This window comes from Petaurus breviceps, unplaced genomic scaffold (assembly GCF_028583685.1).
Source record: "Petaurus breviceps papuanus isolate PSGF00001 unplaced genomic scaffold, PetGlider_PUasm1.0 532, whole genome shotgun sequence".
In the NCBI taxonomy this organism is placed as follows: Eukaryota; Metazoa; Chordata; class Mammalia; order Diprotodontia; family Petauridae; genus Petaurus; species Petaurus breviceps.
In genome coordinates this window covers 532174-552117 of record NW_027186361.1, presented here as the reverse complement: position 1 = coordinate 552117, position 19944 = coordinate 532174, and the positions used below count along the sequence as shown (strand labels likewise).

The following is a 19944-nucleotide window of genomic DNA, read 5'->3' as shown; positions in this document are numbered from 1 at the left end:
TTCCATCTGCATTCAGATTCTATCAGTTCTTTTTCTGGATGTGTACAGCATTTTACATCATGAGTCTTTTGGAGTTATGATGGAAAATGCTATTCACATTGAGAGAAAGACCTGATGGAGTTTGAATACAGATCGAAGCATACTTTTTCACTTTCATTATTTTTTCATAGTTTTTTCCTTTTGATCTGTTTCTTTTTTATGAGGGGGGAAGGCAAGGTAATTGGTGTTAAGTGACTTGTCCAAGGTCACACAGCTAGTAAAGTGCCAAGTGTCTGAGGCCAGATTTGAACTCAGGTCCTCCTGCCTCCAGGACTGGTGCTCTGCACCACCTAGCTGCCCCTGATCTGATATGGAAACATGTTTTACATGATTGTACATATATAACCTATATCAAACTGTTTACTGTATTATGGAGGAGGGAGTGGAGGAAGAGAGTGAAAAAATTTCGAACTCAAAAGTTTATTTAAAAAGAACGTCAAAATCGTCTTTACATGTAATTGGAAAAAATAAAATATTATTTAAAAGAAAAAAATGAGCTAGAAGCAGGAAGACTACTAACTGCTTCCTACATGTCCTGTCATCAGAATTTTTTCCCACTTTTACTAATGAGATATAAATTAAGATACATTTAAGTAGGCTTAAATGTCAAATATTCTAAGCAGCTTCTTCCACAAACTAGAAAGGCTTACCCTGTAGTTTTTAATTGTAGAACATTTGCCCAGTATGCTAAGAAGTTTCATGACTCTTAGGGCAGTGAGGTATAATGAAAAGACTTTCTCCTATTTGTAATTTCTAGATAGGTCTATGATTTTCTGGGTGTCGAAAACCTTGAAATATATTGTTATTATTCCAAATTAAAATTAAATGACTACACTTTAGCCTGGGTGTGGGGCTATTTCTTAAAAGCCAGATAAATTTAAGCTGCCAAGTGTACCTGAAAATTCACCAATACTCAAAAGCTGTTTGCAGTTTCAATCCATTTTATAACTGATGCTTGCAAACCTGTTCAGCTCCCCTTTTTTCTTCCCCCTGTAAAACAATAAACTTGTCAGTGTCTGGGGACAGTGATTAAAAGCTGATCTACTTTTCACTTTTAAGCATCTAAATAGGTTTCTCTGTAGATTCAATATTCTCCTCCTTTCTTTAAAATACCCAGATAATTGGGGCCACTAGGTGGTGCAGTGAATAGAGCACCAGTCCTGGAGTCAGGAGGATCTGAGTTCAAATTTGACCTCAGAAACTTACACACACAAAAAAAACTAGCCCTGTGACCTTGGGAAAGTCACTTAACCCCAACTGCCCTACCTTCCCCTCTCCAAAATAAAATAAAATAAGCAAAAAAAGAACCAAAATAACCAGATAATATTCTGTAATTTCCAAATCAAAAGAATTGCTTTTTTCAATTCTTTTTAAAAATTTTTTTTACTATTTTTTTAGCCCTTGGGAAATTTTTTTTTTTTTTGCTTTTTGGTTAATGGAGGTTAAGTGACTTGCCCAAAGTCACACCGATAGTAATTGTGTCAAGTGACTGAGGCTGGATTTGAATTGTGTCAAATGACTGGGGCCGAGTTTGAACTCAGGTCCTCCTGACTCCAGTGCCGGTGCTCTATTCACTGCGACTCCTAGCTGCCCCCTTTTTTAAAATTCTTAATAACATTTCTTATACAATGATTTTACATTAGTAGCATATATTTTTAAATATTAATTTCTGACATTCTAAATTGATTGCATCCAAGGCCAATATATAGAAATCTTGATCACAGTATACTTTAAAGATTGTAACAAATTAAAATCTCAAAAGAGTTTCTAGATAATTAATAATCAATTTATTAATTAGGTTAACTAATAATAAATTGATGATCACTGGTCCAAAGACGGACCATGGAGATTCCATAAATGCTTAAATATCTTTAGAAAAGGGCGTGCCCTAGACAGGTCAAAATAAACCTTGATTGGTGAACAATCAATGAGGGGTAGACTTAGGGGTAACTAGGTGGAGCAGTGAGTAAAGCGCTAGCCCTACAGTCAGGAGGACCCGAGTTCCGGCCTCAGACACTTAATAGCCACACAAAAAAACTAGCCATGTAACCTTGGGCAAGTTACTTAACGCCAATTGCCCTCCAAAAGGCAAAAAAAAAATGAGGGGTAGACATTCAAATGAGGAGGTGGGCCAAAAAGTCTTTGGCTCCTTCTGCTGAGTAAGTGGTTTGATCATGAGATTTAGATATCTCCAGCAGTTTGGTAAAAGGAATCTATCTCTATCCAGACCACTCAGGTTGTTTTTCTCCTTCAAAAGCAGGGTCTCCCCTGGACTCTAAAAGAGGGGTAAAATGCTTTAGGGCTGGAATGCACCTAGATTAGACTCTGTTTACAATATAAACAAAAGTAAGGTCCCCTTAGTTGGGTGGGGTCCAATCAAGAAGGTGGAGCATGTACCCCTAGGATTAGGCCAATCTCATCTTCAGCCTTGTCCTTCATCCTGGATGGATGGCCTATAAGGGCTGGTCCCTGAAGGAAGAAATAGAAAGAAAAAAACCTTAATCTTAATTTAATAAATTGTTATTAATAGAAAAATAATCGTTTTTCAGGGAAAAAAAACCCTTATTTTTTCCATTTTTAAATGTGTTGCCCTGATGTCAGATACTGAGTAGCAATATGAAAATTAAGCTCAACATCAAGAATCTATATCTAATATTCTCCAGGGCTAGTTTTATATTAAGGGTTATCTTTGTTCTTCAAATCCTTCTTTTTTGGGTAATATCACAAATATAGCCACTTCATCTTTTATGTTTCTTAACAATATGACCTTCTTTCAGACAGTAGAAGCATCTTGCCAGGGCTCTAGGCTTAGATTTTTTTTCCCTTATCTTTTCCCTCATAGACACACTGGGATGTAACTTGTAACTCATTAATTCCTTTCTCATTACACCCTGGGCAATTCTTAAAAAAATGCTTCCTGATTTCTGCTTCAGACTGGTTGACAAAGCTAAAATAAAAATTCGAGCATCAAGTGGTTCCCTTGAATTTATACCTGCTTATTAGCATCTTTGCACAATCTATTAGAAAAAAAACAGTTAGGAGTTTCTTCTGGAAATTGAAAAATACTCCAAATTCTGGGATGAATAGCATAAGTGGCCATCATCTAAAGAATTTAGTTTCAGAGGCCAATTGAAAATGGATTTATAACTTCTAATATTTAAAACCAATTTTATTTAAGCTACTTAAAAGTAAGGATTAAGTTTCACTTACCCTCAAGTTTCTCCTTGATTTAAACAAACTTCTCTCCTTTCAGGGTCAAGAACAAAGTTCAGATTGTAAACCATCTTTGAAATCTTACTGATGCTGCCTTCCAGCAGTCTGACACTTTTAAAACTAGAGTGAAAAAACCCTCCCTTCCCAAAACAATTCAAGCAGTCTGTACATAATCTTTTCTTCTCCAGTTTTGAGGCACCGAAAAAGTATAACATCTATAAACACAGTCAATTCATTACCAGTTTATGTTTGAGGCTGATTATGTTCTATGCTTATGCCTATGTACAAGCATGGAATGGACAGATGAAAACAAATTGTTCCAATGGTCATGAAGGAGGCTGAAGCAGGTACTGTAGAGAGCTTAGGGCTTGGTCAGACATAGAAGATGCCAAGGTCATCCATTGCATCCTGGGCCATTGCTGGTCATCCTGACTTTTGACTTGCCACTGGATTTAGGTAACTCTGGAAGACAGAGAAAGGTAGACAGCTTTGTGCAACTCGGCCTCACTTAAATCCAACCTACTGGTCAAGATGTCATCCCATGATGTCACTGGTCCTCTTCAAAAATGAAGAGCAAGGGGCAGCTAGGTGGCAAAATGAACAGTGTCTACCCTGGAGTCAGGAGGACCTGAGTTCAAATCCAGCCTCAGACACTTGACACTTACTAGCCATGTGACCTTGGGCAAGTCACTTAGCCCCAATTGCCCTGCCTTCTCCCCTCCAAAAAGCAAAAAAAAACCCCAAAAAACAAACCACGAAGGACAAACAACAATTCCCATACTTATTTCTCTGTCTCTCTCTCTCTCTTTTTTTTTTTTTTGCCTTTTGGAGGGCAACTGGGGTTAAGTAACTTGCCCAAGGTTACAAGGCTAGTTTTTTTGTGTGGGTGTTAAGTGTCTGAGGCCAGAACCAAACTCACTGCGCCACCTAGCTGCCTCCCCCATACTTATTTTTCAAAAGTTAGCTTACTCTTTTGTAACAGACACAAAAAGATATAGACACAGAAGCACAAATAAACAGGCACAAGACTGATGGATTGTTGGGCAGCGTCTCCTAGAGGAATCGAATTGGAGGATTCCTCACTGGTGTTAGTTTGAGACTTTGGTAGAAGTCTCTGCTTTTCCTTTATGAATCTTACCTCTCCTTTTCAGGTAAGGCACTTCTTCAGCTTGTAGAAGTTAAATCTTTTACCAGTCCAATCTCCAATTAAGATATGTGAGTAGCTAATAGAAATATGGTTTCTGAGAATGCCCTAATTGTTTTGTTTTTGCCTTTTGGAGGGCAATTAGGATTAAATGACTTGCCCAAGGTCATACGGCTAGGTTTTTGTGTGTGTGTGTGTTAAGTATCTGAGGCTGGATTTGAACTCAGGTCCTCCTGACTTCAGGGCCAGTGCTCTATTCACTGTGCCACCTTGCCGCCCCCTTGCTAAATTTTTAATGGTTTTTCAGAAATCCCTCCCCAAAGGGTCATGAGGTTCAGCTGAGTGGCCTAGTTACAGGTCTGGCCCTCAGTTCATAGATCTAGGAAAGGTTCAGGAGTCCCTACCAAGTGTCCCTTTGGCAATTCCTAGCATTCAAACTGGTGACCAGTTTAGCACCAGAATGGGTAGTTAGTTGACTGCTAAGAAAAAAACTTGTGGGTTGCCCAGAGAAGTAGATGCTTTTGGTACAAGTGAATTCCTCCTGGGGGGGGGGCAGTGCGGAGGGACACAGGGTTCTGCTATTGTCCCGTGCTTTCCATGACCAGGTTCACAGAGCCATCTTCCCTCAGTGAAGGTGTGGTTGTCAAATAGGCCGAATCCTTTCTCCGGGGACCTAGTTTAAAAAAGGATAATCTAAGGCAAAACCTGGAAACCACCTCTCTCATATAAGTAATTTAAATATAACAAAGTGGGAATCACAAAACAGATACTCAAATACCAAATACCAGCGATGAAGCTTCAAAAAGAAATTAGTGGGCATGTATACACACAATCCCTATGAGGCCAGTTTGGGGACTTATATGTCTTAGGCTGATTTTGCTCTATGTATTTTGGTAATCTCTTTCTCATTCCTTTCTTAAATGTGAATTATGTATCCCTCCCAACTTTAAAACCAATGTCCCCCATGAAGAAAGAAGAATTCTTTCAAGTTTAAAACCTCTCCCCATCCCACCTCTACCTGAGCCAAGGTCCCCCTTAGAGAATATACATTTTCTAAGGTTTAAAACTTCCCAAAAGGTTATTGATTCTTCTCATCATAAGCTGAGTGTCCCACTTGAAGAAGGAAAAACATTTCTCAAGAGTTTAAACTCCTTAGGGAAATTTCCCAGGCTTTATATTGCCAATTATTGCCAATCAGTCACACTATAACACAGACAGGACACCAAGACAAACAAACACAGCTGCAGCCTCCGCAATAGTGTGGGGCTTACCTTGGCTGGGAAAGGTTGGGACTGGGGTGGGGGTCAGGTCTCTGGTGCAATCCTTCAGAGAAATACCCTTAGTGAAAAATGTCAACTGAGCTCTCTTCGGAGTTAAGAAATTCCTCTAAGGACCAGCCCCACAACCCCAATCCCTTCATGGTCACCCAAGCTGTTGAAGTAGAAATTAAGGTAAACTAAGAAACAAAGTTTTGAGCATGCTTAATTTATTAGGGTTTTTAGTCATGTCCAATTCTCCGTGACCCCATTTGGGTTTTTTTTTGGCAAAGACACTGCAGTGGTTTGCCATTTCCTTCTCCAGCTCATTTTACAGATAAGGAAACTGAGGCAAACAGGGTGAAGTGACTTGATCAGGGTCACACAGCTAGGAAGTATCTGAGGCAGGATTTGAACTCAGGAAGATGAGTCTTTCTAACTATAGGCCAGGTACTCTACCCACTCTGCCACCTAACTGCCCATTAGTTAGGCTAGCAGTAACCAATAAATTGGGTCAATGGCCTCTATGATCGAAAATATTGAGTGAGGGCAATATGACAGTACAAAAATCTCAAGCAACATAGATGTGTGTCTTCTTCTGATTGGCTATTGATGACATTGTCAGAATTGAGATTACATCATCAGAACTACCCTTCTGAAACCTCCTTAACCACTGTCAAGATATGTGATAGAAGACAAAGGTTCTCAGGTAATGAGAGTAGTCTTCAGGCTGATGGGAGTTGCTATAATAGTTTAAATGTCTGATACATGACCATGTAGATTAATCAAGTTTCTCTGGAAAGTGGGTGCTGGGTAGAGTTACAAAGATACAAGCTTGACCTTTAGACAAGCTTTTCTGGGATGTGGGTGGTAGGTGAAACTTACAAGGGAAAGGAATCTCAAAAGAATATTAAATCTAGCTTGATAAAGTCTTAGCAAAATAGAATTAAAAATCAGTTTTCAATTTTACACTGGGAAGATCTGTGTAAACTGAGGTAGAATAAAGTGAGCAAAACCAGAAGAATTTTTACTGTAAGAACAACAATGTGAATGAAATGATCAGATGTATTCCAGAGGATTGATGATGGGAGTACATTAACCACCTCCTGCCAGAGAGGTGATTGACTCAGGAGTGCAGAATGAGACATTTTTTGGACATGGCCAATGTAGGAATTTCTTCTGCTTGACTATGCATATTTGTTAAAAAGGGTTTTTTTTTCCCTTTGTTCTTTTTTCCCTCCAAAGTGTGTATGTGTGGGGGTGAGTAGAAAAAATAGATTTTAATTTAAAAATACTGATTAAAAAGAAAACTGTTCATAGCTATGTAGCAGCAAGCACCCCATATGTATCGTTTACCTAGTTCAGGGGAAAAAGGTCAGCACCCTGAACTTCAGAATACACAGACAGAATTATCAAGCCAGAAACAGATCAAGTAGACAGTTTCCAAACTGTCCAACCATTACATCCATACCAAATCAACATCTGGGTTTTTCAAAGGGGGGGGAGGGGCTCTCAACAACCAACGGCTTCCCAGATTCTCATATGATCAAATCACAGAACACTTCTCAAAGTGAGCCCCAAAACAAAGCTACACATCAGGGCTTATATAACCTTCTCCTGGCTCAGAGAATGTAACAACCTTATTGACTCACAGCCCAAATCAAAAAGTATCTACTGATAAACAAGCCTCTCACCCCAGGCTCCAGGTGCACTTTAGCCTAGGGGCAGGGAAGATCTTTAAATGTGCATTTCCATTACAAGCTATTGGGGAGGGACTCCTATTCTTAGAAATCTGAATCAATTCCTTATATTTTGGAAATGGGACTTTTATCAGAGAAACCTGTTGCAAAGATAATCTCTGCCCCCCCCCCCCAACTGTTTCCCTTCTAATTTTAACTGCATTGGTGTTCATTTTTATTTTATGTAATCAGAATTGTTCATTTTATTTTCTGATTCTCTCTTTTTTTTGGTCATGAACTCTTCCTCTTTATATATGGAATTTGTTTGTAAAGTGATCTTTTATATCTAAGTCATAGATTCATTTGAAAATGAACTTGCTATCTGGTGTGATCTTTTACCCTAAATCTAATTTCTGCTACACAAGTGAGAGTTCTTTCTCCAGTTGAACTGCCAAGCATTCACACTCCACTGCAGAAAGCTCAACTCCTATGGGCTGACCACATTGTTTGAGTGCCAAAGATAGGTTTGCTAAAAGATTATTTTACAGACAACTCACACAAGCGCTATTGTGGAGGTCACAATACAATACAAGGGACACTCTCAAGGTCTCTCTGAAGAACTTTGGAATTCATTGAGACACAGGAGACATTGGCACAGGACTGCACAGCATGATGTGTCCATATCAAAGAACGCATTATGCTGTATCAGCAAAGCAGATTTGCAGTAGCTCAAAAGAAACGTGAGATGTGCAAATTTAGAACTAGGTCCACTCCAAATGTTCATATGGACCATTTGTGCACCAGCTGTGGTAGAGTCTTTTGAGCTAGTATTGGTCTGATCAGCCAGCCACAGTAACCTGTACTTTGACCCTGACATAGTGATGTCATTTTGGTCTTCTTTGAGAATGAAGGAAAACCACCAATTTCTGCCTGATTTCTAGTTTTTCTAGCAGTTTTTGTCAAATATCAAGCCCTTGTCTCTGCTTTTGTATGCTGTGTACCTGATAGCCTTCTCTAATCAGTGCCACATTGCTATCCACTGTTAAAAACCTAAAAATGAGTATCTTCCCCATTAGTTTCCAAGTACAACTTGCTATGAAGAAAAATGGAAATTTACTAGTTGAATTTCAACAAAATTGTTTTGCACAATTGTTGGATGGGACTGAAAATGAGTACCATGATTTAGTAAACACAGCCCTTGATCCACGTCTTCTAGTTGGAACTATATATTTTTAGGAATTGCCTTTTTCAGTCAATCAACAAGCACTTATTATGGTGCTTAAAGGACAGCTAGGTGTTGATGCAGTGGATAGAGCCCCAGGTCTGGAGTCAGTAAGACTCATCTTCCTGAGTTCAAATCCAGCCTCAGACACTTACTAGCTGTGTGACCCAGGACAAGTCTCTTCACCCTGTTTTCCTCAGTTTCCTCCCCTGTAAAATGAGTGGGAGAAGGAAATGGCAAACCACTCCAGGATCTTTGCCAAGAAAACTCCAAACAGGGTCACTGAAGAATTCCTCACTACTGAACAACAATGGTGCTTAATCTTTGGCATTGTGCCAAGAACTAAGGTTACAAAGACAAAAGACAGTCCTTGCTCTCAAGGAGCTCACGGTCTAATGGAAATGACACCCATTTAAAATCATGTAAACTGAATTTAGAACCAGACCTTTAAATCACTGTTATCACAAAGTATTGAACCAAGATTTTTAAAAATAATAAAGCAATCATGTAGCTGTCAGTAAAATCATCAGCAATCATTATTACTAATAATAAGAAGAGATGTTTTGGGGGGGGCAAGAAGTTTTCTTTTTTCCAGTATTCATTTATGGTGTTTATGAAAATATTTCAAATATAACATCTCATCCTTTCCTTTTTGGGTTTTTTAATGCACATATTTATTTCTAAATATACAAATAAAATACTTTTTGAAAAATAAAATGAACTTTTTTTTTAAAAAGGCAAAAATAATATAGTCTGGGAATGTATGCCTACTCTTTTTTTAATGATGGCACAGCCCCATTCAAAAAGTTTAACTAGCCTATGACCGCTGCACCCCTAGCTCTAGCTCGGTTCTTAGGGAGACCCCGTTGCTTTCCAGCGAGCACTTCCCGCCCGTTGGGAAGGAACCGAAAGTAGCAGAAGGCGCGCTCCCCCCTTCCTCGAGGAGCCCCGCCCTTTCGGAAAGCAGGGAAGAGGGGAGCGAATATTTCCCTCCCTTTAGGAAGGAGGGAAAAGGAGTCGCTGGCCCCGCCCAGTCCAAGGAAAGAGGGAATGGTTCCCTCCAGTTGGGCGGGGCTGAGCCCTCCCCTCTCCACCGCTCCCCCTCCCTTTCCGAGAGCAGCCAAAGGGAGTGGAGCGCCCCCTTTCCGTCCCGGAAAGGGTCGCTGGGAGGCCTCCGCCCCGCCTCACTCCGCCCGGAAGGAGCCCCTACGATCCTGGAGCCCTTCTTGCCGAAGCCGCCCCCCGGCGCCCCCCAGCGCCTCCCTCACCCGAGGAGCACCGGGTGGCGAGCACCCCGAGCTGGGGGAGAAGGGCGGCCCGGCGGGAAGCGCTTCCGGAAGGAGAGCCGGCCGCAACCGTGATCCCGCGGAAGGACGCAGCGATTGGCTCCCGGGGTCGCAGCCACGTGAGGAGGCGCTGGGCCCCCGGCGCCCTGCGCACAACGCCCCCTGCCGGCTGTTCGAGCGGCCGCAGCGGAGGAGAGGCTGGCTCCAACGGCAGCGGCGGCGGCGGCGGCGGCAGCAGGAGCAGCAGCTCCAGAGCCAAAGCAGCAGGCGGAGGGCTGGCAGCGGGGCTTCGGGCTTCCCATAGCACGAGAGGAGGAGGAGCCGGAGCTGGAGCCGAGCAGGAGCCGGAGGAGCCGGAGCGGACTCGGCGCCCGCAGCCCCTGGGGACCAGGTGAGGAAGGGCTGAGACCAGAGGGGCTCGCCTGAGCCTGGGCCAGGCCGGTGCCCCCTCACACAAACCAGGAAGCGACAGCTCTGCGCCTCGGGATTTTCCTTTGTGCGGGGAGGGGGGGTGTTCCTTCATCCTGGAGAGGGGGGCGCCCTGGGGGGACGGTTGCTGAGTGCAGAACGCGGCTACCGGATGGACAGGTTTCGCTATGCCTAGGCCCCGGACCAGATGAGAGGGAGCCTTTTCCTATTGCCAGTGCCCTTCCTTCTGGGGCTCCCTCTTTCTCCCACTTGACCCTGGCCTAATCCGCGCTTCTTCTCCCCCCTTTCCCCTCCCCTACTCGCCCCTTCGGGCCACTTCCCGGGCCCTAACAATGCCGCCTGCTTCCCTGTCTCCCTCCCTCCCTCTCTCAGTCACCAGCAATCTGCTCCCCTGGACACCCCCCACTCTTTCCACTCTATTCACTAGCTTGTACTTTCCCCTATATGTGCTTGTTCTTGGATCTCTCCCCCCTCCTCCCTCACCCCGCACCCCCCACCTTTCACCGGTAGCTGGTGCAAGACTCTTCCTCCCTGAGGAAAACGCAGGTTACTAACCTTTTCAACCTACTGGCCTCAAAGGGTAGGGGATGGGGGGGGAGGGGGGAGAAGCAGGTGGAGAAGGAGAGACAGGTTTCACTTGCTGCTGTGATCCCCTATATTTGATTTCCCATATCTGATCCTGTGTTATTTCCTCTCTACACCCCCTCCTCCATCATTTCTGCCTCTCCCCCCCCCCCAGAAGGTTGTTCACAAAATGGTTGTGCTGCAGGGATTTTCCACAAAGTCTGGTTGTAGATCCTCAATTTCTCAACCCGAGAAAAACAAACAAACAAATGGAACTTCACCAACTTGCAAGGTTTCCTGTAAATGTCAGTTTTCCTTGCTTCCAGTTTAGTAGGACCCCTTTGTGAACCACAGGAAGTCGCAGGGCCTTTTTCGGAAATCCTGCCTACTAAAAAACTGACTACTGTATTGAAATTCCCACATTTAGGAATCTGAGATTGTTGGCATAAATCCCAGAAGTCACTCTTTTTCATCTGATGGATGCCTTTATATTACCCTGAAATTGTTGGATGTTGGATTGAAAAGAAATACTCTACAAAGTAATATCTGCTATTTTAGTCATGCAGCATTGTGGTGATTTTTGAAAAGCTGTACCTTATATCACCTGAATGTTGCTTTAGAACTCTGAAGGGAAAGAATATTCATCCTGCTAACATTTTTTTTCCTCACAAACCAGTGTGATTTTATTGATGGTGTTTACCCTGATCTTAGTGTATTAATTATTATTATAAACATCTTTTTCAAGTTTTCAAAATGTTCTTCCTGATTAAATATGTCAAGTATAGATCAAGATTTCAGTATCATCTTTGACCAGACTTTATTCCCTGTTTCTGGGAGATTTTCTGAATTGCTTTTGTCATTTCTGCATTCAAAAGCTACAACTTTGATTCAGTGTTAGAGAACAAGTCACTCCATGCTTGCATGGTGTGTTTGTTATATTATTTTCTTAGAATTGTAGACTTTATTGACGATCTTGCCCAGAGGTTCCCAAACTTATTTGATCTCCTACCCCCTTTAAAAAAAATTACTTGGTGCCCCCTGGAAATCTACTTTCTTTAACCCTTTAACAATTCTTTTTAAAAAATTTGTGTCATTTAAAAAAATATAGAAATTTTTAAATTTAATAATATAAATGTAAATTTGTGGGTTTTTTTCCTGCATTGAAATTTTGGTGACACAATATTGCATCATTTAACCATATAGTATTGTAAACAAGTCATTACATGCACATATTCCTGCTGATGCATGCTGGACTTCCTGACAATGGGACATGCTTACCTGCCAACACTTGCTTGTTAAGACCTGTTGGCAGACTTGACCACTGATTGGTTGTAACTTGAGTTTTGTGTGTTTATTTGGAAAATAATATAATCACTATGACTTTAACTCTGTTACACAACAGATGAAACTTGCATGAATGGTTTTTCAGCATTTTGATATCTTCTTTCTTTATGCTTGAACCACCCCCTTATTTTTATTTAACACCCCCCCAATTGTACCTGAGGCTACCTATCCCCCCCATTGTTCCAGCACCCCCCCAGGGGGTGATAATGTTCACTATGGGAACATATGAGTCCAACTCCCTTATTTTACAGATTAGGAAGGTGAGGCACTGATTAATACTAGGCTACAAACCCAGAATCTGTAAAATAAGGGCCTTAGAATTGGAAAGGATCTTAGAAGTGATCTAGTCCTAACCTCTCATTTTACAGATAAAGAAAATGAAGCCCAGTATAGGTAAAAACTTACCCAAGGTCACACAGGCAACCAGTATTGAGGTTAAGATTCAAACTTGGGCAGCTAGGTGGCGCAGTGAGTAAAGCACCAGCCCTGGAGTCGGGAGGACCCAAGTTCGGTTCCGGCCTCAGACACTTAACACCCACACAAAAAAACTAGCCTTGTAACCTTGGGCAAGTTACTTAACCCCAATTGCCCTCCAAAAAGGCAAAAAAAAATGAAAGAAGATTCAAACTGGGGCACCCAAGGTGGTTCAGTGGATAAGGTGCTGGTCCTGATCAAGAAGACTTGAGTATGGCATCAGACGCTCCCTAGTTGTGTGACTGTGGGCAAGTCTGTCTTTCTCAATTTCCTCAACTGTAAAATAAGGATAATAATAGCTTCTACCTCAAAGGTTATTGTGAGGATAAAATGAGATAATATTTGCAAAGTGCTTACTTAGCACAGTGCCTGGCCCATAGTAGGTGCTATATACATGCTAGCTATTATTATTACTATTATTAAACCTATGTTGTCTGACTTGTATCATAATTAGTTCTCTGGCAACTACCATGATGCTGCCTCAATAAATTTGACATTCTTTTGAGGAAGTTAACTGAACCTCTTTGCCCTTGACTGTGAGGAAGAAGAAAGTTATTCTTGTTGATAACTAGCTTGGTTGGGGACTTGGGGTGTTTGAACTATAGTGGACAGTGACTGCTGAGAGTAGAATGAGCAGGCCAGTCACAAATAAAAGGACTTGATTGATTTCTCCCAGTGTTTTTCCCCCTAAAAAGATGTTTTCAGTACTTGAATTAAAACCAGAAATCTTCAGGAACTTTTCTTCTAAATGTTGATTTTAAATTCACTTATGGGCCAAGGAAGATGAGATAAAATGTTGTTTAGTGGTTAACAATGATGGGTAGATTTCAGAACTGAACCAAGCCTCAAATTTATGGCAGAGAGTGACAGCTGGAAACAATTGGTGGGAGAGGGAGAGAGAGAACATTTGTAAAAAGTCAATAGAAACAGGATAAGAATACTTACATTCTTACTTCCTAGGAATATATAGTGTACTGGTAGATATGAAGCTTTAGAGAAAATTGGGCAGGAATGGATTGTTTGCTGGGTGACTCCTGAGCATTTATTAAGCACCTTCTGTGTGCAGGCACTGTGTTAGACAGGATACAGAGACCAAAATGAAATAGTTCCTGTTCATAGAATGCCTGTGTTCTGTTGGGGGAGACAGCAGGTACATATGTAAGTCTATACCAGATAAATAGAACTCTCTTTATAGTTTGAAACCTATCTACATTCAGTCAGAGCCCCTTGATAAGCTAATTAAATGAGAGCAATCATTAGTAAACGTATGTATAGCAGATAGTAGTAGCTAGTGTTTGTTTACATAGCCTTTTAAGGTTCACAAAATGATTTTTCAAAGCACTTACATGATATAGTAATCTCATTTGATCCTCACAATGACCCTGAAAGATTTTATGTACCTTTGTCAAAGGTTCTGTCGAATTGGTACATCACTGTAGTTGAAAAGATTCGTCCCTCAGGGGCCAGTCTCCTATGGATGAACCACCCAAAATTTAGCTGGGTTGGTCTTTAAGACATCAGCTGTCTAATCTGTTGTGTGTACCCAGCTCAGCAGCACCTTCTAGAGCTCCTGCTTTGTTGCATGCCCAGGTTTATCTCCACTCTGGGTTGAGGTATTAGAGGGTGATGGTAGTGGAGGGACACACCAGCCAAGAAAGTCCAGCTTAGTCCTCAGGGAAAAGACATAAAGTTGAGCATGTGAACAATTTATATAAAAGTAAGAAAGATTAGATAAGACCATGAGATTAGAGCTAGAATGGATCTCAGACCTCAGGATCTTGTCCAACACTTTCATTTTATAGAGGAGGAAACTGAGACCCAGGGAGGGGAAGGGTTACAAAGGTCATAAAGTCAGTAATCTGAAGCAACTGGATCCAAATCCAGGGCCTCTGCCTCCAAGTCCATTATTCTTATGACTATGCAGTGCAATCTCCATGGGTTGAAACTAGAAGGAACTACATACAGGGACTGAAATTATGTGTTAAAAATGTTTAAAGAGGGGTGGCTAGGTGGTGCAGTGAATAGATCACTGGCCCTGGAGTCAGGAGGACCTGGGTTTGGATCCAGCCTCAGACACTTAACACACCCCAAAAAAATAGCCATGTGACCTTGGGCAAGTCACTTAACCCCAACTGCCCTCCAGAAAGTAAAAAAAAAAATGTTTAAAGAGTAAAATTCTTTTGTTTTATTCCCTCCCCTTCTTCTTTCCCTGCTTTTTCCTTTTTTCTCTCTGTAGGCATGGAGAACAGAAAGCTTATTTCTGCCACCGATACTCAGTACTCTGGTAATCTACTGAACTCCTTGAATGAGCAACGAGACCATGGCCTGTTCTGCGATGTCACTGTAATTGTGGAAGATCGGAAATTCCGGGCTCACCGGAATGTTCTGTCTGCATCAAGTACTTATTTCCACCAACTTTTTGCAGTTGCTGGGCAAGTAGTTGAACTAAACTTTATAAGGGCAGAGATTTTTGCAGAAATTCTCAACTACATTTATAGTTCCAAACTTATGCGTATTAGATCAGATTTACTTGATGAGTTAATTAAGTCAGGGCAGTTGTTAGGAGTTAAGTTTATAGCAGAACTTGGTGTACCTTTGTCACAGGTTAAAAGTATCTCAGGTGCAATAAAGCCAGATAGTGATAGCTCACCTCCTGGTGCAGATGAGAAGGATCTTCAAGTGCAGAAGGCAGAAAATGAAGGGTCTGATGCTGGGGTGACTATGATGCCTGTTATCACTGAGACTTTTTCTTTATGTGCTGAAGATTATGAGACAAAAAAAATTGGTACTGATTCTGATGAAGACGATGATGTAATTTTCTGCTCTGAAGTTTTGCCTCCCAAAGAGGCTTTGCCAGGTGGTAATACAACGGCACAAGCCCAGCCTGACCCAGGGCCTGTTGCCTATGCAGATAAGGCTTGTGGCACCAGTAGCTCGCCACCTCTAACAAATAAACCTCTGCAGACACTTGGTACTTCTGTGAATCAGATGGGCCCAAGCCAGACCCGAAATAGTGAAGAAACACTTAAGTCTGCTGCCCCAAAGCATCTGACTCCCAACATCATTTTGTTAAATCAGCCATCTCTTAATTCCCTACCAAGTTCTTCACATCCTGGTCAGGTGTCTCCTTCAGTTAATTTACTTGTACAGAATCATCAGCAGACACCAAATAATGCCATGGCTTTACTTAAACGTAGGGCCAACGTAGAAGTGGAAGCAGAGATCATAGATGATGATGATGACACTATTAGTTCTAGTCCAGACTCGGGAGTCAGTAATACCTCTCTGCTCCCGCAGCCTGATGCTTCTTTTAATGGCTCTGCAGTTCAGTCAAAACAGGTCTCTCTTTTTCATCAAGAACCACTCTCTAACTCTTTAAAAATTTCAAACGTCATTACTGAAAGCAGTAAGGATGCAGGTGGAGGTACAAAGCACGTGATGGAGGGTCAGAAGATCATTACACTAGATACAGCCACTGAAATTGAAGGCTTATCTACTGGTTGTAAAGTTTATGCAAATATTGGGGAGGACACATATGACATCGTGATTCCTGTCAAAGATGACCCTGACGAGAAAGAGGTCAAGCGTGATAGTGAGGTCCCGAAAACATCTGGTGATGAGCCTTCCAACAAGCGCGTGAAAGTCAAACATGATGATCACTATGAATTAATTGTAGATGGGAGAGTGTATTATATTTGTATTGTGTGCAAAAGATCTTATGTCTGTCTAACAAGTTTGCGGAGACATTTTAACATTCATTCTTGGGAGAAGAAGTATCCGTGTCGTTATTGTGAGAAGGTGTTTCCTCTTGCAGAGTACCGCACTAAACATGAGATTCATCATACTGGAGAGCGGCGGTATCAGTGTTTGGCCTGTGGCAAATCCTTCATCAACTACCAGTTTATGTCTTCACATATAAAGTCAGTTCATAGTCAGGACCCTTCTGGCGACACCAAGCTATATCGCTTACATCCATGCAGGTCTCTGCAGATCAGGCAATATGCTTACCTAACCGATCGGCCTAGGAGTATACCTGTAATAAAGGAAGATGGAATTGTGTATAAGGTTGATGGTGGGAAAGAACCTTCAGAAGGGACTGCCACATCTACTCCCCAAAGCAAGCCAATGACTTGGGATGATATCTTTATTCAACAGGGAAATGATTCAATGTTTAAACAAAATGTAACAGATGGCAGCACAGAGTTTGAATTTATAATACCAGAATCTTACTGAATTGCTTTGGGAAAAAAAAAAAAAACAACCTGAGTTTGTGTCAGGGGGCAATAGTTTCTAAAGACCAGCAAACACTTATAAAATAAATTGGGGTGAAAGCAAGTTAATTAGTTCTTCAAAGTCATCCAAAAGTAGTTTTTATTTGTGTTATTTTTAGTTACAGGAAATTGGTAGGAGCAAATTTTTCTGAAATTTTACTTGAGTTTTAATTGAGGATTAATTAATCCATGGTGAAATGTTCCATTAACTTTTTGTCGGGGGTTTTTTGTTTGTTCATTTTTTAAGAAAAATTAATGGTATTAAAAAAAGGTAGTTTTCTGAAAAGAATTTGAAGCAGTCACTCTTCTCTAACAGGTATTGGCATACCTGAAAAATTGAACCTATTTTGTGAATTTTCTCTTATGTATAGCACTTTAATGCTGATTTCTGCAAAAACATTTGAACAATAAGTCTATAGTTTTTGTGTTGTCTAATGTGTATGACATAAAAAATATCTAGCAGCTTTGAAAGTCATTTTGAAAAGGTTCAAAATAACTATCCTGCCCACTTGGATGTCATACTTTGGTTGGGTCCAGCAGTGCTGTATTGCTCTGGTCCAAATAGATTGTTAACCTTCCCTCTGGATAGTTAAACCTGTCCTTTCTCATAAACTTGTCATCTGGAACAATGGTAGAATTGGGCTCATCAGAACAAGCTTGACTTATATCTGGCCATGTATTGAAAGAGACCAATGGCTGGTCCACTTTATCCCTTTGCCACATGGGATATGCAGAGGGAATCTTGACGGACTAAGATCTGAGTGGTATGGAATGGAGAAAAAGGAGAAGTACTGCAAGCGATTATTTTGTTAGGAGATTGTCGAGAGCTCTCAACTTCAGACACAGAATGAAGTTAGGAAGCGGTTGTTGATTTGCTCGTGACGAACATGCTCAGATTTATGTAATGTTACTTTTACATTTTAATCTGAAGGCTGCATCATGGGCTTGCAGATATGCATAAAACTATAAAAATAACCAAACTCCATGGTTTTGGGGGAGGAGTCCCTCAATGTAAATTCTTAAACCTAGAATCTTTTAGTAGGAAATTTTTGTTTGAAACAATTGATGTGTTTTTTTTTCTCGCAAAGAAAAACCTTAGCTTTTTGTGTATTCTAAAGTATGCTTTGCTCCATTCTACCTGCAAAACACTGATGCTACAGCATTCAGGAACTCTGTTTGGAATCATGTCAGCCTACCGGCCTGTGTGTCACCTTGAAAGTGGTGCACTAATAGGAATCTTTCATTGGAAAAGCTAGTAAAGTGAGCAAGCACAAATACTTCACTTAGTATTTCCTAAGTCATCCTGTTGAATTTCTGTAAATGATTTGCAAAAAGAAAAAAAATACAAAAAAAGTTAATAGATATGAAAAGGTTGTGCATAGTAATAGTTATTTGTAACCTTTCATTAAAAATTTCTTATCTGACAGTTTAAAATAAATTTTCTTTTTTATGTATTATAAGAAATAACTTTTTTTAAGCTTAAAGCTTTAATTATAAGTTTTCATGCATACGTCATTGTTGCCGAGATGAGTTAGATTTGAAAATGATTTCTAAGCTTCTAAAGCTACAAAGGTACCAGAAATCAGTATTTGTAATAAAAGGTGAACAAAACATAAGTCATTCTTTGCCTACCCAGGTGTATGCTGTGCATATGTTTTCTGTCCTGTGTGTGAATAGATTTTTTCAAACCATTATTTTATAAATTAACCTTTTAAAAAAATTGGGAAGTAGCTTTTAATTTAAGATTCTGCTACCCAAAACCACAGTAGTAGAGTTTGTGTATAGATGTTAATGATGTTATTCTTTGGTCATAAGAGTGTACTTTGCTTTGAAAAATGTTCTTGGTTGAATTTTATTCGTTCCATTAATATACTTCATCAGTTAAATACGATTACTATAAGTGTGAACAAAACCTATACCAGCATAGCTTTCAGACCTTTCAGACTTAATGGCCCATGTGCAGTTAAATACATAGACATATTTTGTCATGCTAAGGCTTGGGTAAGTTTTATGAATCTGTTGTGACAAATGGGGAATTCCTTGTACCACTCCAATTCTTTATTCAGAATGAAGTGGATGTAATTATTTGCTGCTGAATGTGCCCTATTGAAGTCCTGATCCTTAAATTTAAGCTCTGTGCCTATTAAAGGTCACTTTTTGAGGGCTAGAGGGGAGCAGGAGTTTGGAGGAAAACTGGAAAAATTAACATTAAATTGCATTTCTGCCAGAAGACTCTTACTTGCATGTGTCTCAGGGTCTTCAGTTTTCCTAGGAGTAATTTCAATATCCAAAGTCCAGAGTGCATATGAAAAACTTTTGGGGGGGGGGATAAAGCCCTTCACTTTTAGTATTTATTGGGTTGAAAATTGTAGAGGCCCCCGTTTATTATTTTTTTATGGGGCCTGTTGGCCTTTAGATCTCAGTCTATTGCACTTATAATTTTTTTGGTTGTTAAGCTGGCTTTTTCCTTTTGGTCTTAATGCTAAATTTCCTGTAAATATTAGCAGATGTTAACGCTTTGAAACAGCACTTGCATTCAGAAAAGTCACATAATTTGACAACGCTTAAAGTCTTAGCAAAATCAGAAAAAAAAATGCCATAGTAAACTTGCAAGTACCATTTTAAAATACTTTCAATGTTCATAATGATTTTAGTGGTGAATATTGTCCGCCCTGTAACTAAGGGAATCTACGCTGTGTCTCTCCAGTATAGCAGTGTTTGAGTTCATCATCGTTAGAGGCCGCGTATTTATTTTCTGCTGTTGTTAAGGCATGACCATTAGCAAGATCCAAGAGCCGATAAACTGTCCGTTGTCTTAAGAGCTTTGACTTCCGTAGCTCACAATCAAAACTTGTCTGCTATTTTTACCGACACTGTAATGTGTATATATATATACTTGTACAGCCTTTTGCTTAACTTTTTAAAGTTGTGCTTTAAACTTTAACCAATAATTCTTGCTGTTAGTTCTTAGAAGCTTTCTATGGCAAAAATAAAAAGTTCTAATTCTGACTGGCGATTGTCTT

The 19944-nt window shown here is 40.6% G+C and overlaps 1 protein-coding gene and 1 long non-coding RNA gene across 2 annotated transcripts; one reads left to right on the top strand and one right to left on the bottom strand.

The window, feature by feature from the left end:
- Positions 1-608: 608 nt before the first annotated feature.
- Positions 609-3703, bottom strand: LOC138172392 (uncharacterized). The gene is made up of 3 exons (XR_011171111.1): positions 3250-3703; positions 2437-2508; positions 609-1029 (listed from the first exon to the last, which is right to left on the bottom strand). It is a non-coding gene; the product is annotated as an uncharacterized lncRNA (long non-coding RNA).
- Positions 3704-10097: 6394 nt separating this feature from the next.
- On the top strand, positions 10098-19930 carry ZBTB33 (zinc finger and BTB domain containing 33). The gene is made up of 2 exons (XM_069102161.1): positions 10098-10230; positions 14887-19930. Exon 2 carries the CDS (start codon positions 14889-14891, stop codon positions 16881-16883), a length of 1995 nt encoding a protein of 664 aa, XP_068958262.1. The 5' UTR covers positions 10098-10230; positions 14887-14888; the 3' UTR covers positions 16884-19930.
- Positions 19931-19944: the final 14 nt, after the last annotated feature.